The sequence below is a fragment of the Rhinopithecus roxellana genome, chromosome 18 (assembly GCF_007565055.1).
Source record: "Rhinopithecus roxellana isolate Shanxi Qingling chromosome 18, ASM756505v1, whole genome shotgun sequence".
NCBI lineage: Eukaryota > Metazoa > Chordata > Mammalia > Primates > Cercopithecidae > Rhinopithecus > Rhinopithecus roxellana.
In genome coordinates, this window is record NC_044566.1 from 43,387,364 (window position 1) to 43,410,164 (window position 22,801).

At 36.6% G+C, this 22,801-nt stretch overlaps 1 protein-coding gene across 4 annotated transcripts in view; it reads right to left on the reverse strand.

Moving 5' to 3' along the window:
- The window catches only part of FNDC3A (fibronectin type III domain containing 3A), a 221,055-nt gene that overhangs the window by 3,386 nt on the left and 194,868 nt on the right, over nt 1-22,801 (reverse strand). For all 4 annotated transcript variants that reach the window (XM_010363846.2, XM_010363844.2, XM_010363847.2 and 1 more), the window contains 11 exons: nt 20,716-20,854; nt 19,627-19,695; nt 18,609-18,727; nt 16,188-16,293; nt 15,925-16,100; nt 10,314-10,427; nt 9,432-9,581; nt 9,041-9,324; nt 8,732-8,944; nt 5,052-5,218; nt 3,429-3,556 (listed from right to left, as the gene is read on the reverse strand). In XM_010363846.2, the coding sequence (XP_010362148.1) occupies nt 3,429-3,556; nt 5,052-5,218; nt 8,732-8,944; nt 9,041-9,324; nt 9,432-9,581; nt 10,314-10,427; nt 15,925-16,100; nt 16,188-16,293; nt 18,609-18,727; nt 19,627-19,695; nt 20,716-20,854 (1,665 nt within the window). The remainder of the gene's footprint in view (nt 1-3,428; nt 3,557-5,051; nt 5,219-8,731; nt 8,945-9,040; nt 9,325-9,431; nt 9,582-10,313; nt 10,428-15,924; nt 16,101-16,187; nt 16,294-18,608; nt 18,728-19,626; nt 19,696-20,715; nt 20,855-22,801) is intronic.

Genomic DNA, 22,801 nt, shown 5'->3' on the forward strand with positions numbered 1-22,801 from the left:
TGTCTTTGTATAACTGATAGATTTCCATACAATTTCAAACATATCTGTTGAATGAAATGGCAAATGAATAAGGGGAGCTTTCTATAGGTGCCTATGGCAAATCACTGTATAAACTCCAGAGAGGGGAGATCACTTAGAATCAGAGAATAGGACCTCCTCTGCCATGCCTTACAAGGGAAATAAAAAGAATGAAATTCCACGGATTTTCAGGGGAGTGTCTAGTAATTAACCCATTTATGCCAGAGGTTGCATTTTTTTTTTTTTTTTTGGTGAAAATCAGACCTTGGCAATAACCTTGATCAGTTGGATATAAATAACTACCACAAGCTTAGTGTTCCAATAATGGAACACTAGGCATAAATGGGTTAAGAAGATATATACTGGAACTGTTCATCCCTGGCATCCAAGGTCTGCTCTACCACTTCACACTCCAGATGCGATTTTAGACCAACTACCACAGGCATACTAGTAGTTAACATGTATGACAGTTATGAGGATGGAATGAACTAATGCTTGTTAAAGCACTTAGTGCAGTGTTCAGCATGCAGTCTAATGCTCAATCTGTAGGAGCTATCATTTCCAAAAATGAGAAACCTCCGCCCCGCCACTCATTCTGTAGTTGAGAAAAAGCCTCATAGGGTTAAATGACTTGTCAGTTAAGTCTCTCCAGCTAGTTGGTGGGCTACAAGTCAGATGAACCAACACGTGGGGGCTTTCAAGTACTTTTAGCTGCCTCAATTGTACCTGTGTTGTAAATCTAATTTTTTTACATATGGCTTTGCTCTCAAAGTAAAGTAAGATCTCTGTGTCATTTTTCTATCTCCAGAATCCAGCATATAGCAGGTACTCAATAAAAGGCCATTAAATTAGTGAATTATTGGCAATAAATAAAAATGTGGATGCTGATAACAATATATAAAGGAACTTATTGAAAGAAGCTTTTAAGATAAATCTGAACGAAAATGGTGACTATGCATTAGTTCTAAGGATGCATAATGTTTCAGGGAGTAGAATGTAGAAATGATCCATGTTTGGGAGATGGTACAGGTTGGGTATTCCTTATATGAAATGCCTGGAATTAGAAGCATTTCAATTTTTTTGATTTGGAATAGTTGCATATTCCCTAGTTGAGCATTCCAAACCTAAAAATCTGAAATTGGAAATGCTCCAATGAGCATTTCCTTTGAGTGTCTTGTTGATCCTCAAAAAGTTTCAGATTTTGGGTGGAACATTTTGAATTTTGGACTTTATTTGGGATGCTTCAACCTGTAAAAGGATTCACTTAAAACAGAATGTTGTATGAGAAAGTAGTGTAAAATTGTATACATACACTGAAGTAAATTTAGTAAAAATTAAAAATATGTATTTGTCTTATGGATATAATGGATGATTTTTGTCTTTATATTTTCCATGTGTCTTCATATACCATTCCATGAGCCTGGCAGTATTAGGTTAAGAAAGAAAAACCTCAACAAATGGCATGAGGGTGATAAATGAAGAGATCTGGTACAGACAGGAAGAATACATTAATTACACTGTTGGAAATTTAGGTTTGAAAATTCAAAAGGGACCACTGTAGGTGTGTGACATTAAAACAGTGTTTATGGAATTCTAATCATGAGGCTGTGTGAAGGACTGAAGGGAGCTGAGTAGGACAGGGATTCTTGATCTATATGTAAAAGTGATGAGGCCCTGATGTAGTTTTATGGATTTAGAAACAACTTCTGATTAAGAGTTGATAGGAAAAAAAAATTCATCTAAGAATTTATGGCTTGGAGACCAAGATGATATTGGTGTCCATGACACTGATGAAGTAAAGATGTTGGAGAGGAGATATTGGGAGGGAAGATGATGGGATCAAGTATTCAATTTTGTATTTCAGATGTGGGAAGACATCTAAGCAGGAAGAGACACAGTTGGCTGTAGATACAGGACTGAAGAAAACAGATTAACTTGCTCAAGCTAATTTCAGATGGTTTATACACCCAAGAAAAGTCATTCAAACAAGCCTCAAGCTTATCCATAAACTACTCAAATGTGGAGTCCCTATTTCCTTTAAACGTGTAATATAATTATATTTTCTTTAATATTAATTTTGCTTCCTCCTTAGAAGGAAACCTACTTATCTGTAAATTACATTTCAAATCTAATTATCATGGCAATTTGCAGATGGCTTAATAAAGAAAAACAATTGCATGCCAGATTTAATCTGACTCTTTGGATCTTTTGTAATTTCAGTTAAGATATTACACAGAGTAGTTACAACAGCACAATACTGGAATAAAACAAATGATCATTTTTTTTTAATGGAAGAGGAAAATATAAGACACAATGAAAACAACCCAGCTTAAAAGCCCTCAAAATTAAGAAGGTTACAGCAAAAAGGGAAAATCAGATGAAATGTATAGCTATTAAATTAGTCTTTGGAGTGGTATAAAAGCTTATTCTTCATAAAAGTTGTAACAAACATTGGCAACTCTCCACTCTATGTGACTGCTATTCTTGCTTTACCAGAAAGCTATCTTTGAAACCTCTTGGCTAGGAAGGTAACACTTCCTCTAGGATTCCATTATAACTTCATGCCTAATGCCATATTTATGGCACTGCATTATGACTATTATTAATACTATTATTGTAAAAGCCTCCTTATTAGTCTTTCTAGTTCTGCCCTTGTCCTACTGTAGTTTTGACACTAATCAAAACAACCTTGTGTCTGATCACATGAATATCCTTGTCAAAATCCTCCAGTGTCTTCTCATTTCACGTGAAGTAAAAGCCACAGTATGGCCTATTACGCCCTACATCACTCCATACCACCCATAGGCCCCTTAGGATTAACTACCCGACCTTATCAACTCTTCCCTTTGCTCTCTCCATCCCAGTCATACTGACTCCTTTAAGTTCATCAGATTTAATAGGCATGTTCCTGTCTCAGCACATCTTCTTGGAACACTCTTTTCCCCATAGTCATCTCCTTTGGGCCATGCTGAAATGTCAGCTGAGTGCCCCAAATGAAATAAGACTCAGTGCCCTCCGCCTCCACTACTCCCTATTTCTTTTATCCAATTTTGTTTTTTCTCCATTGCACTTATATCTGACAATATATTGGCATGTTCATTTGCTTATAGTGTCTTCTTTTCCACCAGAATGTACGTAAGCTCCATGGAGGCAAGGGACTTTCTGTTCAGTGCTGTATCCTGAGTGCCCAGCACAGAGTTCAATGAATACTTATCAGATAAATAAATAATCTGTTCAAGTGTAGTTCATACTGAAAAGATCTGGAATCTTGAGATCTCTGGAATATAATATATACTGAATACATGTTTATGAATTAGAAAGGTAAAGATGGCCAAATCTTACATTGAAAATACATAAAAATTAAAAAAGGGTAAAAATATGCATCCACAAATTAATATCTTGGTACATACCTGTTTGAATTCTGAATCTTTTCCTAACATAACTTGAAGACTGTAAATAACTGGATCACCTTTCATTGGTTGTAAACACTCCCATGTAATTTCACAAATGTGATCATTTACCTTCTCTATTTTGGGTGCTGTAGGAAACAAATATAAATAAAATATGTTCCACTTGATTTTTAATTTGGTACATCATGCAGACACTTGTTTTAATACAAATCAACAAATATTTAAAATCCACTTATAAACTTGAAATAAGTACCAGTGAATTTTTGAAATTTGCATCCAAAGAGGTTAAAATCAGCACTCTTGTATTCTAAGATATGGGATCTCACTCTGTCACCCAGCCTGGAGAATAGTGGTGCAATCATAGCTCACTGCAGCCTCAGCCTCCTGTGCAGCTACATATACAGGCACATGCTACCATCCCCAGCTAATTCAAAATTTCTTTTGTAGAGAGGCAGGTCTCACTATGCTGCCCAGGCTGGTCTCAATACTCCTGGCCTTAAGTGAGCCTCCCCCTGCAGCCTCCCAAAGCACTGGGCTTACAGGTGTGAGCCACTGTGTCCTGCTTATAGTCAGCATTCTTCTTAAAGCTAAGAGACCCTAAACTTGATAGCAAACAGAAAAAGGACTCAGTGAAACTCTCAATATTATTAGAAAGACTATTCAAGAAGAGTTCTGCTTCTTCTGTTTAAGTACATGATCCAGGATATGGTTCTAGAAGTCTCTGTGATTAGTCTTCAAAGCAATTAACTTTATAGACTTTTCAGCTAAAAATAGAGTGCAGCCCTTGCCAGAGTCACTTTAAAATAAGAACCCCTCTAAAATTAAAAGATAAATGTATATACAAATGTGTGTAAATATGTGTACATGTGTGTGTAAAATTGACTGAAAAACCCACATTAATGAAGAATTTGTTTTGCTTATTAACAGATGACCAGGCTTTCCTTCTGAAATCTAAATGAATGTAATATCAACAACTCAAAATGTTTAAACAATCAGAGTTTATAATTTTTTTTATTTAAGCCAATGGCCTAATTAGAAAACCAGCCTACCTATTCCATTTAGTATTTTTATGTTACATTATTAAAAACATCAGTGACAAAAGCCAGTACTTGTCTGAATATGAACGTGCCAGATAAAACAGCTTTTATTATTGAATGGAACCCTCAGTAGAGTTGGGCTTGCCTATATGATTTTGTATAACCGGTGGACATACACTGGATGCTAAATTTTAGTATTAGTAAACAAAGCATTTAGGAAAATACATTAAAAAGTAATTTATTGGCCCGGCACGGTGGCTCACGCCTGTAATCCCAGCACTTTGGGAGGCCGAGGCAGGCGGATCATGAGGTCAGCAGATTGAGACAATCCTGGCTAACACGATGAAACCCCGTCTCTACTAAAAATACAAAAAATTAGCCGGGCATGGTGGCTCAGGCCTCTAGTTGCAGCTACTCAGGAGGCTGAGGCAGGCGAATGGCGTGAACCCGGGAGGCGGAGCTTGCAGTGAATCAAGATCGTGCCACTGCACTCCAGCCTGGGTGACAAAGAGTGAGACTCCATCTCAAAAAAAAAAAAAAAAGTAATTTATTATAAAAGAAAATAACTTCAGGATGTATAACTTACCTTTCAAGGCAGCTGGGACAGATTTTGGAGTAGTGAAAATATATTCTTGGGAGAGGGGACCTTCCCCAGCTTCATTACAAGCTTGAATACAGAATTTGTAGGATGTTGACTCATTAAGTCTTTGTACTTTGTATGTATGACATGGTCCTCTGTATAGGGATACAAACCTAAAATGGAAATAACTATTAGATAAACCTTATACTACCTTATGAAAATGTTTTACAAAATAGTATAAACACACTTATTTAGGAACATTATTTATGAGTGATAAGTTACGCCAAAAGTTTGATGCCAGGAACTCTTTGTCACCTAAAATAAATCTCTGTTTTTCATCAGATGAAGAGAAATAGGATATCTGGTAAATTTCCCAATTTGACATGATTTACTGAAAATCTGTTACTAAATTTCATATCCAACCATAACTGTTTCTTCTCAGGCTTCCAGTTTAGCTTTGTTTCTGAATACGATTTTGTTAATGTACATTTTAAAAGATGCTCAGAGCATCACAATTTTCATTACGAATTATTTCTAACTAAAGTCATATTAATAAAATTTGTCAAGTATGGCATAGAGAGCTGAGCTATGAGATTACGTTTCTATTTTAATCTTCCTTGTCTTTATCTGGAAAAAAAAGAATTCTCAATTCCCAGGCAGATTTTTAGTTGCCTTGGTGATGTTTTTCTAGAGATTTACAAAAGCAGTATGACAATATATAATTTCCAATATATCATCCACTTGAACTGTTCAATGAAGTTGAGTATCATATATATTTCTCCTTATATGTTACCTATAAGTTGAATGCATCCCAATATTTTTGATTGGATGTTTCTAAAACTCTGGGAAATTAGAGAATGAATAATGAATGCTTATTCAATGCTAACAGTGTGAAAATTGTAGTCAAGTTAAAAATAAAGAAATACTTAATGACAGGAAGAAACAGTACTTCCAATAAGCAGTAACTGGATAAGCCTTGCCTTTTCAATCTCTAAATTTTTTTTTTTAATGACAGGAAAAAAAATAGTGGTAATACCACTGTTTAAAAAAGCTGAACAATGACAAAATCTGGATCAGGGAGCAGCTGAAGTATCATTATGATACCATCCTCACAGCAAGTATATGTAGTTGTGAAAATCAAAGCAAATGGAAGTCATCAAGGATATGAAATTGATTTAATTTATTAAATGTGTGCATTAAAATTAACAGTATCATAAAAGGTTTTCATTTCTTTATTTTCCACAACCAAAGGCCATGAGCCATATTCATACCCTATAACAAGTCTCTAGATGCTAGCTGAATATTAAGTTGGAAGTTCTATAATAGAATAGAATTTATATTTAATAGAATCTTTATTCTATTATCTTTCAACCAAACACTAATTAGACCTGTTTCCAGTAAGCCTTCTTGCACTACCCCAAATGTATGCTAGAAAGGGGAGGAAAAAAATTTAAACAGTTAATTTGCCCAGTAATAACAACATATATGAAAGATAAATGGCTATATCAAAAACCTCTATAAGGCAAATAATCTCTTTGTAGAGATAAGACTACAAAGATTACATAAAATTCTGCCAAGAACAAAGGCTAACGTTCATCGATACATAGATTTTAGGAAATGATCAATAGTGTTTGTTCTGTGTAATGTTCTTACTGGTGATATACTAGTATACAAAATTATTCCATGTTATTTTAAATGTATAAGTATTTCTGATAGAGAGTACTTATGTACAAGCACCATGAACATTCCATTGTTGAATATGTGGCTAACATACAAACAACACAAAAAAGTAAATCTTTTTTTTTTTTTTGAGACGGAGTCTCGCTCTGTCATTCAGGCTCTGGAGTGCAATGGCACAATCTTGGCTCACTGCAAGTTCCGCCTCGCGGGTTCACGCCATTCTCCTGCCTCAGCCTCCCAAGTAGCTGGGACTACAGGCGCCCACCACCATGCCTGGCTAATTGTTTTATATTTTTAGTAGAGGTGGGGTTTCACTGTGTTAGCCAGGATGGTCTCGATCTCCTGACCTCGTGATTCACCCGCACTGGCCTCCCAAAGTGCTGGGATTATAGGTGTGAGCCACTGCGCCCGGCCAAAAAAGTTAATCTTGGGAAAAACTGTTACTAGTATTCTGAGTCCATCAGATATGGACATTGTTTCTAATATATTCAGTGAAAAGCAGAAAAGCAAAATTCAAAATTCTTAAAATATTAAAGGATTAACAGCTGTGGGAGGATGTGGCATTGCTTATATGGAATATAATGTGAATAAATAGCCCTAGTTGGCATTAGAATGACTGTTACAAATATTCAGAGTTAACACTGTAATTCAAATACATGATTTAGTGCAGCAGTATATGGCACATTATATAGGAAATAGTATAACAGGTACATGAAGATGTAAAAGAGGCACAGAAAGAATCTGAATGAGATAGAGATTAGCAAAGGGACGAGATAATTAATCACAGAATCTAACTGAGATCACACAGTGAAAAACTGAACTGTACTCATTTAGTGTGCAGGCCCTGTGTTAGGGGTGTGGAAAAGATTGAAACATAATCTCTGCCCTCAAGAATCTCAGAGGCCAGAAACAATCATAATAATTTACTATAAAATTGTTTTGGGACCAGGTGTGGTGGCTCACGCATGTAATCCCAGCACTTTGGGAGGTCGAGGCAGGTGGATCATGAGGCCAGGAGATGGAGACCATCCTGGCCAACACGGTGAAACTCCATCTCTACTAAAAATACAAAAAATTAGCCGGGCGTGGTTGGTGCGCACCTGTAGTCCCAGCTACTCGGGAGGCTGAAGCAGGGGAATTGTTTGAACCTGGGAGGTGGAGATTGCAGTGAGCCCAGATCGCACCATTGCACTCCAGCCTGGCAACAGAGTGAGACTCCGTCTCACAAAAAAAAAAAAAAAAAAAAAAAAATTGTTTTGGTCAGGCATGGTGGCTCATGACTGTAATCTCAGCACTTTGCGAAGCTGAGGCGGGAAGACCACTTGAGCCCAGGAGTTCAAGACTAGCGTGAGCAACATGGTGAAACCCCATCTCTACTAAAAATACAAAAACTAGCCAGGTGTAGTGGCCCATGCCTGTGGTCACAGCTACTTGGGAGGCTGAGGTGGGAGGACGGCTTGAGCCCTGGAGGCAGAGGTTGCAGTGAGCCAAGATAGTGCCACTGCCCTCCAGCCTGGGTGATAGAGCGAGACCTTGTCTTAAAAAAAAAAAAAAAATTGTGTCCTGCTAGAAATAAACATTGAAGAGTTTATTTTGTATCCAAGATTAGGTGTCTTTTATTATCATGAAAACAGTAAACGGATTAGAGAAAACAATGAAAGAGTAGCCCACTTATTTTTTTCTCTTGGTATTCCACTCACAAATTATAAATAGGAAATCTACATTGTGTTTTCAAATGTTTTAAAAACACACTTTTGTATGACAATCTTGACTTCATTTTTGAAAACTTACTTCATTAAAAAAATTTTTTTTTTAGAGACAAGGTCTCACTATCTTGCCCAGGCTGGTCTTGCACTCCTGGGATCAAGCAATTCGCCTGCCTTAACCTCCCAAAGTGCTGACATTACAGGTGTGAGTCAGCACACCTGGCCTACTTCTAACAGTTACAGAAATTTATATACTTAAGACCTAAAAAACTATATAAAGAAGCAATTAAAAAAACCTACCGTCCATTCTTATCCTCCATCTGAAGGTGGTATTGAATAGAATCGGTTGACAATGTCTTTGGAGTTCCTTCTCCCCATTTCAGCTTAAGGTTCTGGTGGCTAAAGGCAACACATTCCAGACGAGGTGGATCAGGAGGGAGAGGCTTAGTTTTTAATTTTATCATATGGCTGAAAGGACCAGCTCCAAGGCTATTCAAGGCTTGAATTCGTATTCTAAGTGCCACATAAGAAAAAATGTTTGGTTATGATTGTTTTATTTAAAGTGTCTCTCTGGTCTAGGCAAAAATCAACATAATATTTAGAGTATACCTGTATGTTGTATCTGGTTGCAAATTGTTGATAATATAGCTTGTAACCTTTCCCACTGTTAGGGACTGTTTATCTCCAAAGTCTATGCTGTAGGAAAGGATTTCCGAACCATGATCACAAGGCTTTTCCCAGCTTATTGCAAGGCATGTAGAAGGTGAATAATGGGGATTTTCTATCTCATCATCACTTATTTCTTGAAGACAGGTCACAATGCCAGGAACTGATGGTGGAGTCACACAGGCTACTACTTCACTGAAAGGGCCTGCACCCACAACACTGAGAGCCTACAAATTAACAGAGCCTCTGAGTTAACAAAGTCATAACCATGAAAATGCCAATGAAATATAAAACTCTGGATAGAGTTAAGTGATAAAGTACTGATCATCTTTACCTGGACCCTGCAATAATAGGTAGTTGCTGGTGAAAGTCCTTTTATTTCATAATTGAGACCAGGCCCACAGTAACATATCTGCATACTTCCTTCAACTCCTCCCCACTCCAATCGATATTCAGTGACATCTGTTCCATTACTCAAAGGAACCTTTAAATTAACAAAAGTATAAAGGTCTTAGTCTTGATGTAGATTAAACAGCTTTTGACCAAAAATGTTCTTTACCTGACCACATGTAAAACTAGATTGCTTCTGAATTTCTTTAAAACTTTTAAGCACAATCAAAACTGTTCAATTTTACATTTTTTATTCATTAAGATTATCTGAATTTAAGATTGGTCAAATATGTAACTGTTTTGAATTAGAAGTAGAAATATGACTAAGTCACTTTAGAAAGTGTTTTAAGGTACATATACTTCAAATAATTCTATTAATATGAAATGTTAAAACCATACAGACATTTTGTTAAATTTCAAAGGGAACTGAAAATATAATAACTGTCATCACTGATTATTACTATCCACAGTAAGTACACTGGTGATGTGTACTGGATAAATATAAGAGAAACAGAATTTACTAATTCCTATGTATGTCTGTTCTGAACAGTAAACTTACCAGTGGCTGAAATATCTCAGTACTGAGACAAAGCCTTTCATAAAAATACAAAGCACATAATGAACAGGAATCTAAATATCTGTAATGCAAATATACCACACTCAAATTCTTCAAAGAGGAAAAAGAAGTCACTGTTTCTCATGTGAATTAAACTAGGACTTGCTCTGTATAATACAGGAGGTAAAAATGAACAGTATCTTTATTCTTTTATATAAACTATTCTAATCACTTAAGAAAGTAGATATAAGTCAATGGAAATTACAATACCTCCCAATTCACTTGTGCACAAGTTGCAGATTTGCATGTCACTTGAGGTGGCTTGCACTGATCTGGTGGCCCAGGGGCTGTAGTAATATCACATTTTTCTGAAAATGGTCCAAACTAGAAAAACAAATGTAACTAGTGTTTTTATTTTTCACCCTTAAATGCCCACTGATTGCAGAGAACTGCATATTTAAAGATTCATTAATAATTAAAGTCTTTTCCCTGTGTTTCAAGATTAATTTGGTCATAATTCTGTAAGTATTCACATAAAATAAAAAGACTTAAAAATCATGAGAGTAAAGGTGTGAGAAATTTTAAAGTTTCATTTACTTATACTTTCTTCTGCCCCTTATTTCTTCAGGAACTGGTTTTTGTAAGAAGGGCAGGACATTAGGGAATTAGGTGGGTGGAATAATTCAGAAGAAATATAAGGAGTGAAGAAATTGATACTAATTAAAGGTATGGGAGATGATAGGTGTAAATTATTTTAAATTTTTTAATACTTCACGAATCTTTCTTAGGCATTATATTCCATATCAAATTTTACCAACATACTGTTCTATACATTTATATTTATTTTGTACCATAATTTGATTTTTCTGTTCCATGCTAAAAAGCTCACTTTCTCATAATTACTTTTAACATACATTACCTGGAATATAAAACATTTTATTCAGTATTGGCAAATTCATTCCCTGACACATAGGAGAACAATTACAGAAATTTATAGTCATCAATTTTTTAAAGCTCATTAGCAAAAGAAAAGCCCCAATACACTGGTATTTTCACTTAACAGTGGCGCATCATTATAATGATCAGAAGTAAACCTACTTGTTACTGCACTGTGTCAGGCAGTTTTGCCAAATGCCCATCTTTAAGAGCTAGGTCAACTTCTTTTTTTTTTTTTTTTTTTTTTTGAGACAAGGTCTGGCTCTGTCACCCAGACTGCAGGAGTGCAGTGGTGCAAACATGGCTCCCTGCACCCTCGACTTCCTGGGCTCAAGCCATCCTCCCACCTTAGCCTCCCAAGTAGCTGGGACTACGGGTGTGCACCACCATGCTGGGCTATTTTCTATTTTTTACAGAGACAGGGTTTCACCATGTTGCCCAGGCTGGTCTCAGACTCCTGGGCACAAGTGGTCCTCCTGTCTCAGAGGGAGGACTGCTTGAGCCAAAGTGCTGGGATTACACGCATGAGCCACTGGGCCCAGCCAGCTACAAAAATCTAAGAAACTCAACTTCTCAGAAAACTCTATGGAAAAATTCAGTTGTTAACAAAGATTTAATATGAAAATTATTCCAAGTTATTTAAATTATATTTAATTTAGGAAAAAAACATGCATTAATCACCTATAAAAATGTTAATAAATAGCAGTAGACTTACCAAAGGGTAGGGATTTTAACGTATCAAGTTTCATGAATATTGGTAATAAACCTTAAGAAGGTGAAACCAACTATTCAATGTAACCATTAGGCCCTAAAAACAACAGTATAATACTTTAAAAATAAAAATTTAAAAAGTTTTTCCAAAAGAAAATAGTTTACTCCTTGACCATACTTATTCAGAGTATCAGTGACTTCAGTTAATGTTAAGTCCTTCATTTTTCCTCCAAATCTGATTGCACAGGGAATATACACCATATTGTATCATCACAATGATTAAATATCTCAGGCTAATCTTGTGAATGTAACTGTTTTATAACAAAGTAAAAAATTAAGGCTACTATATGTGGCAAACAGAAACAAATGTAAATGTTTCCTTTGGTTTACAGCACTGATTTTAGCTAGCCTTTAAATGAAGGTCATCAACTCTCTTGAAATAACCTCAACCTCTGGCCATAAATCCACAGTATAAATATGATGAATAAAGTTAAACTATATACTAATCAATTATAACAACTAATACGGCTCTTGAAAACCAATCTTATGAGAAAAGTATTATTGGATATGGTGAGAAAATACAGACAAATCTGCACAATCTAACATCTATAAAGGGCAAAATCAAAACTCCAACTTCCTTATAGAAACTATTTCATCTGTGTAATTATAAATGTTAAGGAATCTTGCATTTTATAAACAGAAGATGGACTCACTTTAATTATATCAACTTTAAAATTTATATTAATAAGTTTAAAAAATCTTTCCATAAAACTTTATATAGTTTAAAGCTATACACCAATCTATAAAACTCAGAAAATGAAAAACAAAACAAAACAAAAAAGAAACCTTTTATACTATCACATGTATAAAACAGGAAGTAGACTGTGATTTTGTTTAAGGCAATGCTGGGCTATTTCACAAATCACCACTTCAAATATTTGCACTGCTCAACACTACCGGTTTCTATCATATTCACAATTAAAAAAAATTCAAATGTTTAAAGTCTTCAGTAAACTCCTTATTCACATTTCCATTATATTTCATGGACTCATAGTAACTATATCCTGTTAGAATGAAAAAAAAAAAAAAAAACAACAAAAAAACAACAAAACCTGTAGCTATAGGAAACTGCTAGAGAATATGCTTTAATCTCACATGAATAACACCCAAAAATCCTAGATGGCAAATTTACCAAGCAGAGCAAAATGGTGATACAATATGCCTGCTTTGTGAAAAGTAATCTTGAGATCATCCTGAAAATAAGTATTTCATGTAAAAATTAATGAACTATGGCAGATAGTTTTATTAGTTCAAAAATTCTTAATTTAAAACAATAAATTTGAAAACCCATCAATTTTAAAATTCCAAGTATGTTATTATTATTTTTTGAGAAAAGCCTGTTGCCCAGGCTGAAGTTCAGTGGCACAATCCCAGCTCACTGCAACCTCCGCCTCCTGGGTTCAAGCGATTCTTGTGCCTCAGCCTCCTGAGTAGCTGGGACTACAGGTGTGGGCACCACCAATCCCAGCTAATTTTTATATATTTAGTAGAGATGGGGTTTCCCCATGTAGGCCAGGCTGGTCCTGAACTCCTGGCCTGAAGTGATCTGCCAGCCTCGGCCTCCCAAAGTATTGGAATTACAGGTGTGAGCTACTGTGCCCAGCCAAAATTCCAAATATAAATGTGTCATTTAAAAGTTTTTTTTTTGTTGTTATTTATTTGAGACGGAGTCTCACTCTGTCACCCAGGCTGGATGCAGTCGCATGATCTCAGCTCACTGTAACCTCTGCCTCCCAGGTTCAAATGATTTTCCTGCCCTCAGCCTCCAGAGCAGCTGGGATTACAGGCACGTGCTACCACCCCCAGCTAAGTTTTGCACTTTTTAGTAGAGAAGGGGTTTCACTATGTTGGTCAGGCTGGTCTCGAACTCCTGACCTCAAGTGACCCACTTGCCTTGGCCTCCCAAAGTGCTGGGATTACAGGCATTTACCACCGTGCCTGGCCAATATGTCATTTAATAGGATAGACTTACAGACTGCTAATGGCAGTAAATGATTTACAATAATAAGTATATACAAAAGGTCAGGTGCAGAGGCTCATGCCTGTAATCCCACCACTTTGGGAGGCCAAGGTGGGGGAATCACTTGAGCCCAAGAGTTTGAGACCAACCTGAGAAACATAAGGGGACCCCCATCTCTACAAAAAAGTAAAAAATAAGCCTGGTGTGGTGGTGTGCACCTATAGTCCCTGCTACTCAGGAGGCTTGAGGCAGGAGGATCGCTTAAGCCTGGGAGGTTGAGGTTGCAGTGAGCCATGATCATACCATTGCACTCCAGCCGGGGTGACAGAGACCCTGTCTTAAAAAAAGAAGTCTGTCTATCTGTCTATACACACACATACATACATACAAAGGTATCTACAAATAAAGAGTACTGTTATACATGTTATAAGGCAACCTAATACAACATATCAGCCACACAAACAATTCAGTTTAGTTCATGGGGAGCATGGAAAGGGCCACTAAATGATAGAAATTTGAGGTTTAGCACAACTATTTATAAGAACTGAAGTAATGATTCTGGTTCCTCAAGTCCTATAGGGATTTAAAAAAGTTTTTCAAGACAAATGTAATTTTTTTTGCCTCCCTTTGTTGAGCAAGGTTAATTCATGTCAACAACAACAAAATAATGATACAAAGCTTCACCATTCTAGCATGCTGAATGGCTTTTATTTAAAATAAAACTGTAAACAGTGTTATTTATAGTACATTATTTATCAGTACTGCTCTCTGGTAGGCATAAATTTTATCTTAAAATCTGGAATAGCTTTAGAAAAGTCTAAAATATATATTCTTTGGGAATATGGAAAGTAAATATTTACTTAAGGTGATTTTGACAAATTATCACAAACCTGAAAATATAAATTAAGATGTAAGTATTAAAGATGTGATCTTAGCGTACTGTAACCTTGTGAGGCTGACAAGATGGCTTCTTACAGAAAGGAATGACTTGTGTAAGAGCTGCCTAAGTATATAAACTTGACATATAAGAAATTTAGGCCGGGCACAGTGGCTCATGCCTGTAATCCCACAACTTTGGGAGGCCGAGGTGGGTGGATCTCTTGAGCCCAGGAGTTTGAGACCAACTTGGGCAACATGACAAAACCCCCTCTCTACTAAAAATATGAAAAAATTATCCAGGTGTGGTGGTGTGCACCAGTGGTCCCAGCTACTCGGGAGGCTGAGGTAGGAGGGTCACCTGAGCCCAGGAGGCAGAGGTTGCAGAGAGCCAAGATCATACTACTGCACTCCACACTGACCCTGTTTCAAAAAACCAAACAGTAATAAATTTAAAAGTAAGTTTACAGATGTAAATACAGAACTCTTTTGGACAACAGGATATGAAATATAGTATAGTTCACCAAAATAATGGGTATAAGAGAACTGTCAATTTAATTCTATAAAATTTTAATTATAGAATAGTTCAAAGAAATCGTTATTTAGTTGATATAGGAAATTACTGCTTTGTCCTTAGAGAATCTGCTTTATCACAGAGAGATGAGAGGTGTCATAGCTGAGTGGAAAGAGCTTTGGCTCTGGAGTCTGGCAAACTCAGGTTTGCAGCTTACCTCTATCACTTATTAGTGTGTACGACTGTGGACAAAATATTTAGCTTTCCTGAACCCCAGTTTCCTTAGTTGTGAAATGGAGATATTACCTACTTTGTCCACTTTTTGGAGTTATATATTAAATACATACAAAACCAGAATAGTTTAAAGCGTAAGTTTTTTTTCACTTGGGCAAAACATCATAATTAGTTGCCAACTGAAAGTAAATGCTACTTCAGCCTCAAAAAACTTCAATCAGCCTCAAAAAACTCAAAAACCTCAAAAACTTCAATCAGCCTCAAAAAACTTCAGTACTTACGATTTTACTTCAACTTTTAAATTGATTAAGTAAACTCTATTAACACTGCCTAAAAGGTAAACTCTAGCCCAGTTGAAGTCCAAAGTGTCACAGACTGTAAGTGAGATCTAAAAATACTGAGATTTCATAAAAATTAAATTGTGGAACATACTAACTTCTCTTGTATTTATCAATGTATGCTTATTAAAAAATTGTAAAATTTGGAGTCATATAAAAGCTAAATGGCCAAATAATGGATATGATGATATATGTTAAAATGAAACATATATCACCATTGTGATTATAATTCTACCAGCACAGCCTTCTTACCCCCATTTTGTTAGCTGCACGCAGTCTGAAGCTGTATGTCTTTCCAGGAAGAAGGCTGCTCACTGTACATTCTACTTCAGAACCTTGGTAAACTTCTCTAGGTTCATCTTTTTCTACAGGAGACATTTCCACACTGTAACAGGAAATGGGTGATCCACCATCAACCAGAGGGGGTCCTAAAGGTGGAAAGATTGATGCAATTTAACAAGACGAATACTTTCTGTTCTAACTTAATAATAATGTATTACCAAAATGGAAATTACCCCATCGTAACTGTATTTCTTTTGCTTTGGGTCTACCCTGTAATCTGGGAGGGAGGCATGGGCCAGGAGGCACAGCTGGAGTCTGCACAAGTAAAGATTCAGAGACCTGCCAAAACAAAAGCAAAAAGAAAACAAAAATGCCCCAAAACCAAATAATCAGATTGCTTTTGGTAAGGAAAAGTAATATAAACATAAATATTGCACTGATAATTTGAAATTGTACTTGATTGTCAATGAAAAAGGAATAAAGTTCTGAAAAAAAATCAAAACCCAATTAAATAAAAACTCAAAATTTTCATAGACAAAGACATGTACTGTGCAAGTGCTATATACAAAGCAAGTTACTGAAAACGAACTTCAATGAACCCTTCCTTTCCTTTTCCTTCCATAACTAAAGAAAAAAACAACTTCCAACACAATTTAATGGGCAATATTTTTTATCTTCTCCAAAGGGATCCATAAATCTCTTCTAAGGAGGGATGTGTTAATATACTGTATAAGCTGATTGATTGATTGAGTTTTAGAGGTGGGGTCTTGGTGTGTTGCCCAGGCTGGAGTGCAGTGGCTATTCACAGGTATGATTACAGCCTCAAATTCTTGGGCTCAAGCAATCCTCCCACATCCAGAGTAGCTGAGACCATACACATTCATCACTGCACCAGGCTTAACTTATACATTACAAAATTATCTTTCCTTTATCCTTTCCACCTAAAAATAATTCTGAAATCAGGTAAGCTTTTCCAGGTATTCGGCATCTTTCTAGGTATTTGATATTGCTTTTAGTTTCTATGCTATATTTATATTTTTAAAAGCCTTTATTTTCAAAGACACTCTGTTAAAAACAATGCCACACTGGGCCAGGTGCGGTGGCTCACGCCTGTAATCCCAGCACTTTGGGAGGCTGAGGCGGGTGAATCACAGGGTCAGAAGATTGAGACCATCCTGGCTAAAACGGTGAAACCCAGTCTCTACTAAAAATACAAAAAATTAGCCGGGCGTGGTGGCGGGCGCCTGTAGTCCCAGCTACTCAGGAGGCTGAGGCAGGAGAATGGCGTGAACCCAAGAGGCAGAGCTTGCAGTGAGCCGAGATGGTGCCACTGCACTCCAGCCTGGGCGACAGAGCCAGACTCCGTCTCAAAAACAAACAAAACAACAACAACAACAAAAAACAAAACAATGACACAAACTCAGTGCCATATTCCTTACGTGCAACATATTAAGGTTCGTATTTAACATTCTTTTTAAACACAAAATACGAATCTTTTTATCAGAAAGCTATCCTATACAAAAATGCTGTAAAATGCTATAGTAGAACAGGATTTTGTGCATGTGTATGTGTGGTTGCTTTTCTTAAATCCAGGGAGATTTTCTTACTGGATAAAATGAAGCAATTGGAACACAAGCCAGCTGGGCAGGACTCACACTCAGTTTCACATTAGTTTCATTTTCAACAAAATGCCTATATTTCATTTTTAAAAAAGAATATTTTCATTGCATTAAATTCCATTTTGAAAAAAAAAAAAACAAAAACAGCCATTATGAATGATCCAAGAAAGCATTCTTGGTTTAATTCATTAAAAAAAAAAAAAAAAATCACTTGCCAGGTATGGTGGCTTATGCCTGTAATCCCAGCACTGTGGGAGGCCGAGGCCAGTGGATCACGAGATTAGGAGTTCAAGGCCAGCTTGGCCAACATGGTAAAACCCCGTCTCTACTAAAAATACAACAGTTAGCCAGGCGTGGTGGTGGGCACCTGTAGTCCCAGCTACTCGGGAAGCTGAAGCAGGAGAATTCTTGAACCCAGGAGGCAGAGGTTGCAGTGAGCCCCGATCGTGCCACTGCACTCCAGCCTGGGCGACAGAGTGAGACTCCGTTTCAAAAAAAAAAAAAAATCACTCTTATTAATAAACATACATCCCTAGAACATTATGTCTTTATATCAATGGTACACTTTAAGTTCATTTTGATTATTGAGTCTCTAATAAAAAAATAATGGCCAACTTTTTTGAAATAAGTAAATATTAGAAAGTAGATTTAAATAAGTAGATACTATTTTATGATGTGTTCTCACACACATAATTTATGAAGCAGTAAATCAGTCTATAATTTTATTTCTATTTCTGCTTAGTATGGTTATTAAGCATCATTCTCAAATTTATCTTTATAAAATTTTCTCCAATGTTTTCATGTATTTGTTTTTCCAAAGCTGAATATCAACCAGAAAATAGACATACACTGAATACTTACTGTGAGCTAAGTACATTAGAATATTTTGGTCACTATCAGATTAACCAAACAGGTTATAGAAGTTACTTTGCTCCATTTGTGGATATGTTTCAATATTTGAAGTGGCACCTGGTAACCCTACCCCATTTAGCCAAACTTAACAACTACACAAAAGAATCTACATATAAGTATTACCGCACTCTGTCCTCCATCACTGATGCAGTAAACTCGTAAACGATAGAAACAGCCTGGATTCAGTCGATCACAAAGATGTTCCCTGGTAGCGCCACTGTATATCATTTCCCATTTGTTTCCTGTAAGGTGAGGAATTGTGTTCAATCAGATACTAGGTAATGTTTAACGTTTTGGTATCATGGACACATCAGGTATCCTAGCTTCACAAAGTAAGTATTTATGTAATTTGTCAGAAACAATTTAGGCTTGTTTCGGTTTCCTGGAAATGATCTAATTTTCTTTATGTGTGCAACTTCCTAGACAAGTCTGCATGGCTTCATGGAAGTGAAATATCTCTGTAATTCTGTACAGACTTTGGCCTAGATTGATAATTTACTTTTAATTAAGCATTTTAAATGTGTTTACTGGTCCAGTAATAATGTTATAGCACACAAAGAGTACAAAAAACCAGTATCAGAGGAAGTCTAGTCCTAATTAAAAGACATCCTTTTTTTTTTGGCAGGAAATAGGTCATTTCATAGAAATAAACACCGCTAAATGTGCGATTCAAGAATAAAGTTCACTAGTCATAAAACTTACTACTAAAACTAGTATGATGTGAGTTAAATTTTAGAAGTTAATGCTTCTCTATCTGTATATAAATCTAACTGAATAAACTAACCTTCAGAAGATTCATAGTATCTAAAGACTTGGTCTAGGTGTATAGAGGCTGAGTAATGTAAACAAATGAGAACAAAAAGAACATGTAAATGCAATGATACAGGTGTACAGCACTCTTACATTTGATTCACTGTATTTCTGGAAATCACAATTTAAAGTGGATCGTAACAGGCAAAATCCTAACTGCTACAAACAAAGAAAAAAAAATCCAGGACAGCCCAAAGTGAAGTAAACATCTTTTTACAGTGCCTTATGAAAAGCAGGAAGAAAGACAAGATATAACACAAAATGTAAAGCCATAAAGAATAGAAAGAGACTGGCTGGAATAAATCTATCAGTGTTTAATATCCATTCATACCGTTAGAACCTTCTGCCATCTCCACCACATATTTATTGATGGCTGCTCCGCCATTGTCTTTTGGTGGATCTATTCAAAGAAGCAAAGTAGTATTAAGCAAAGTACAAAACAACATAAAAATGATAAAAAACCTAATAAACAGAATACGAAACTAGGTTTAAAAAAAAAAAAAAAATCACCTGCAATGACTTAATACCAGTACCCAATTACTCCATGCTGTTGTCATCTGCTTTCACTTAATTTACCCATATTTAAAATAGGGCTCTCTATAACAATTTTTAATGGCTGCATGATATTCCACTTACTTTATTTATTTTTATTTTATTTTTTTTAGATGGAGTCTCACTCTTGTCACCCAGGCTGCAGTGCAATGGTAATGATCTTGACTCACTGCAACCTCTGCTTCCTGGGTTCAAGTGATTCTCCTTCCTCAGCCTCCTGAGTAGCTGGGACTACAGGCATGTGCCGCCATGCCCAGCTAATTTTTATACTTTTAGTAGAGACGGGATTTCACCATGTTGGCCAGGGTGGTCTCAAACTCCTGACCTCAGGTGATCTGCCTGCCTCGGCCTCCCAAAGTGTTGGGATTACAGGTGTGAGCCACCATGCCCAGCCTCCATTTACTTTAGATGTTAAGGTTGTTTGAAATTTTTGAATATCACTGAAGCATTTTTATTGGTCTGAATTTTTCAGGCAAGGGTCAAGTTTATGGGATCTTTGTTTTTCCATTAGGTATGTAGGTAGGTGGTCGATAAATGTTTGTTTTAAATGAATGGTTTTCATTTCTCATAAGAGCCAGATGACCCAGGTGACTTTAGCTGCAAGTTCAGTAATCTTTCATTTCACACAGTGCTACCCCTGCTCACTATCTTACAGTGGATCGCAAGTTGCTCTTTATAATATCTTAATCTACCATGCATGAGTATAAGGTTTTCCACAAAAAATGTACCCAGTGAATGACTCTCACATTTCTTTTTGGACTGTCTTGAGATAACAAATTTACTCAAATATCTTAAAAATTATCTTCATATTCAAATTATTTTAATCAAACACAAAAGTATTAATGTATAAACATGCACAATATCTTACCCCAAGTTATTTTAAAACTGTGTGAATGTATCTTTCCTTTCACTGAAGGCTTTACAGGTATGCCTGGTTTATCAGGGCAAGTAGTAAATTCTACTACTTCACTTGGATTACTTTTACCTTCTGAGTTGTAAGCAATAACCTGTGATGAGAACACAAAGACATAAAATAATGCATTTGATACTTAATGATACTGGCTTAATGAACAAAGTGATAGGAGACAAACAGCTTCAACCAAATGATAAAATACTTTTTTTTAGCTTGGAATGGTTTGTTCTTTGAGAACTGCTTGACTCCAATAGATACTTGGCATGTATGAAGATTATGAAACTGTACTTCCCTTTTTAGAGTCCATCCGGGGAATACAAGTGTAAAACCTAACATTTTGATACTAAATAAGAATCAAAGGAACAAGCTATAATCTGGTGATTCTTGATGGGCTTTAGGCTTTAGGCTTGCTTTGTTTCTTCTTTTAATATTCTTTGTGGGTTTAGAAAGAGGTCCATACATTCTTTGAATCTCCTTTCTTCAAAAGGTGAAGTTTAATCCCTCTTCCCTTGTGTGCGTGTTATACTTAATCACTCAAACAAACAGAATACAGCAGAAATGACAGTGTGTGTAACTTCCCTATGGAAAAATTCATGTGGTGAGGAACTGAGGATTCCTGGAGACAACCATGTGAGTGAACTTGAAAGCAGACTCCAGTCCCAGGAGAGCCTTGAGATGACTGCAATCCCAGGTGACATCTTGATTACAACCTCATAGAGACCCTACATTAGAATTACCCAGTTAAGCTGGTTCTCAATTCCTGACCCACAGAAACTGTAAGTTTGTTTTTTCAAGATGCTAAATTTTGGGATAATTTTTTATAAAGCAATAGAGAAATATAATTCCAATCTAGGTATTATTCTATTATAGACATTTAACTATACCTGTATTGTTACATTTTCTCCTCTACTGAACTTAAAGATCTTCAAGTACAATACCAAACCATGATTTTTTCTTCTCTAAACCTGCCCCTCTTTTTCTCTCCCCACGGTAAAAAGCTCTACCCGTCTACCTAGTTGCTCAAGTCAAAAGTGTTAGAGACAAACCGCCCCAAAAAAGCTTTGTGCTACTTTGTACTGCTGACACTCCCCACAAACCTCTCCATGCTGCCCACCCCTCCCCCTTATGCTCTGCAACTCCTCTCTGTGTGGCCCACCTTTCCCTCTGAGCCCCTTTACATTTCTAAGCCCTTATCTAGGCGCCACAGTGAAGCCAGCAGACTTCACCTATCAGGCCTTGCTGTGATAAGCAAATCCCAATTACAGGCCATTGGGACTACACATGGGGAGGTCGTGGGAAGCACAAACTTTACCTACACCCACCTGTAAGTTCCTTCATTTAGCCTCTACCACAAACATCACAAGGTGATATATGGCAAAGTTAACCAACAAACGACCCCAGGGTCTCTCTCCCCAATATAAACCCCTCATTTTGTAAGCTCAGGGCTTCCTCCTCTGTCTGCAGTGGAGCAGCCGGCAGGTTCAATACACTTACTCACCTGACTTTGGGTCTATTCTTTCTCTTGGCTGACCTTACAAAAAGGAGACATCCTTGATTCTTCTCTAAACCGCATCAAATCTCTCACTATATACTTCCACTTCACTATTCTTTACAATTACAACCACGTTAATGAAAGCCTCCTTTCTCCTGTCTTTCCTGAGTGACTGTAATTATACCACTACCTAGTTTCCCAGTGTACATTCCTGCCCTTGATCCCCACCTACTTTCTACACCGCAGCCAGAGAGACTTTATCACTGCTCAGCTCAGAACCCTCTAATGGCTTTCCATCTTACTCAAAATAAAATCTAAATTCCACACCATGCCTACAAGGCCCTGTGTGATTTCATCCTTAACTACCTCTTGAAACTCCACTGCAGGGTCTTTGTGCTAGCAGAATGTTCTTCTGATTTTGACATGCTACTTCCTTGTTACTCAGATCTGTTTAAATGCCATTTCCAAGAAGACTTCCTTAACTACTCATTCTCTTACCCCATTCTATTTTAATTAACCTGCATTGCACTTAACACAATCTATTTGTTT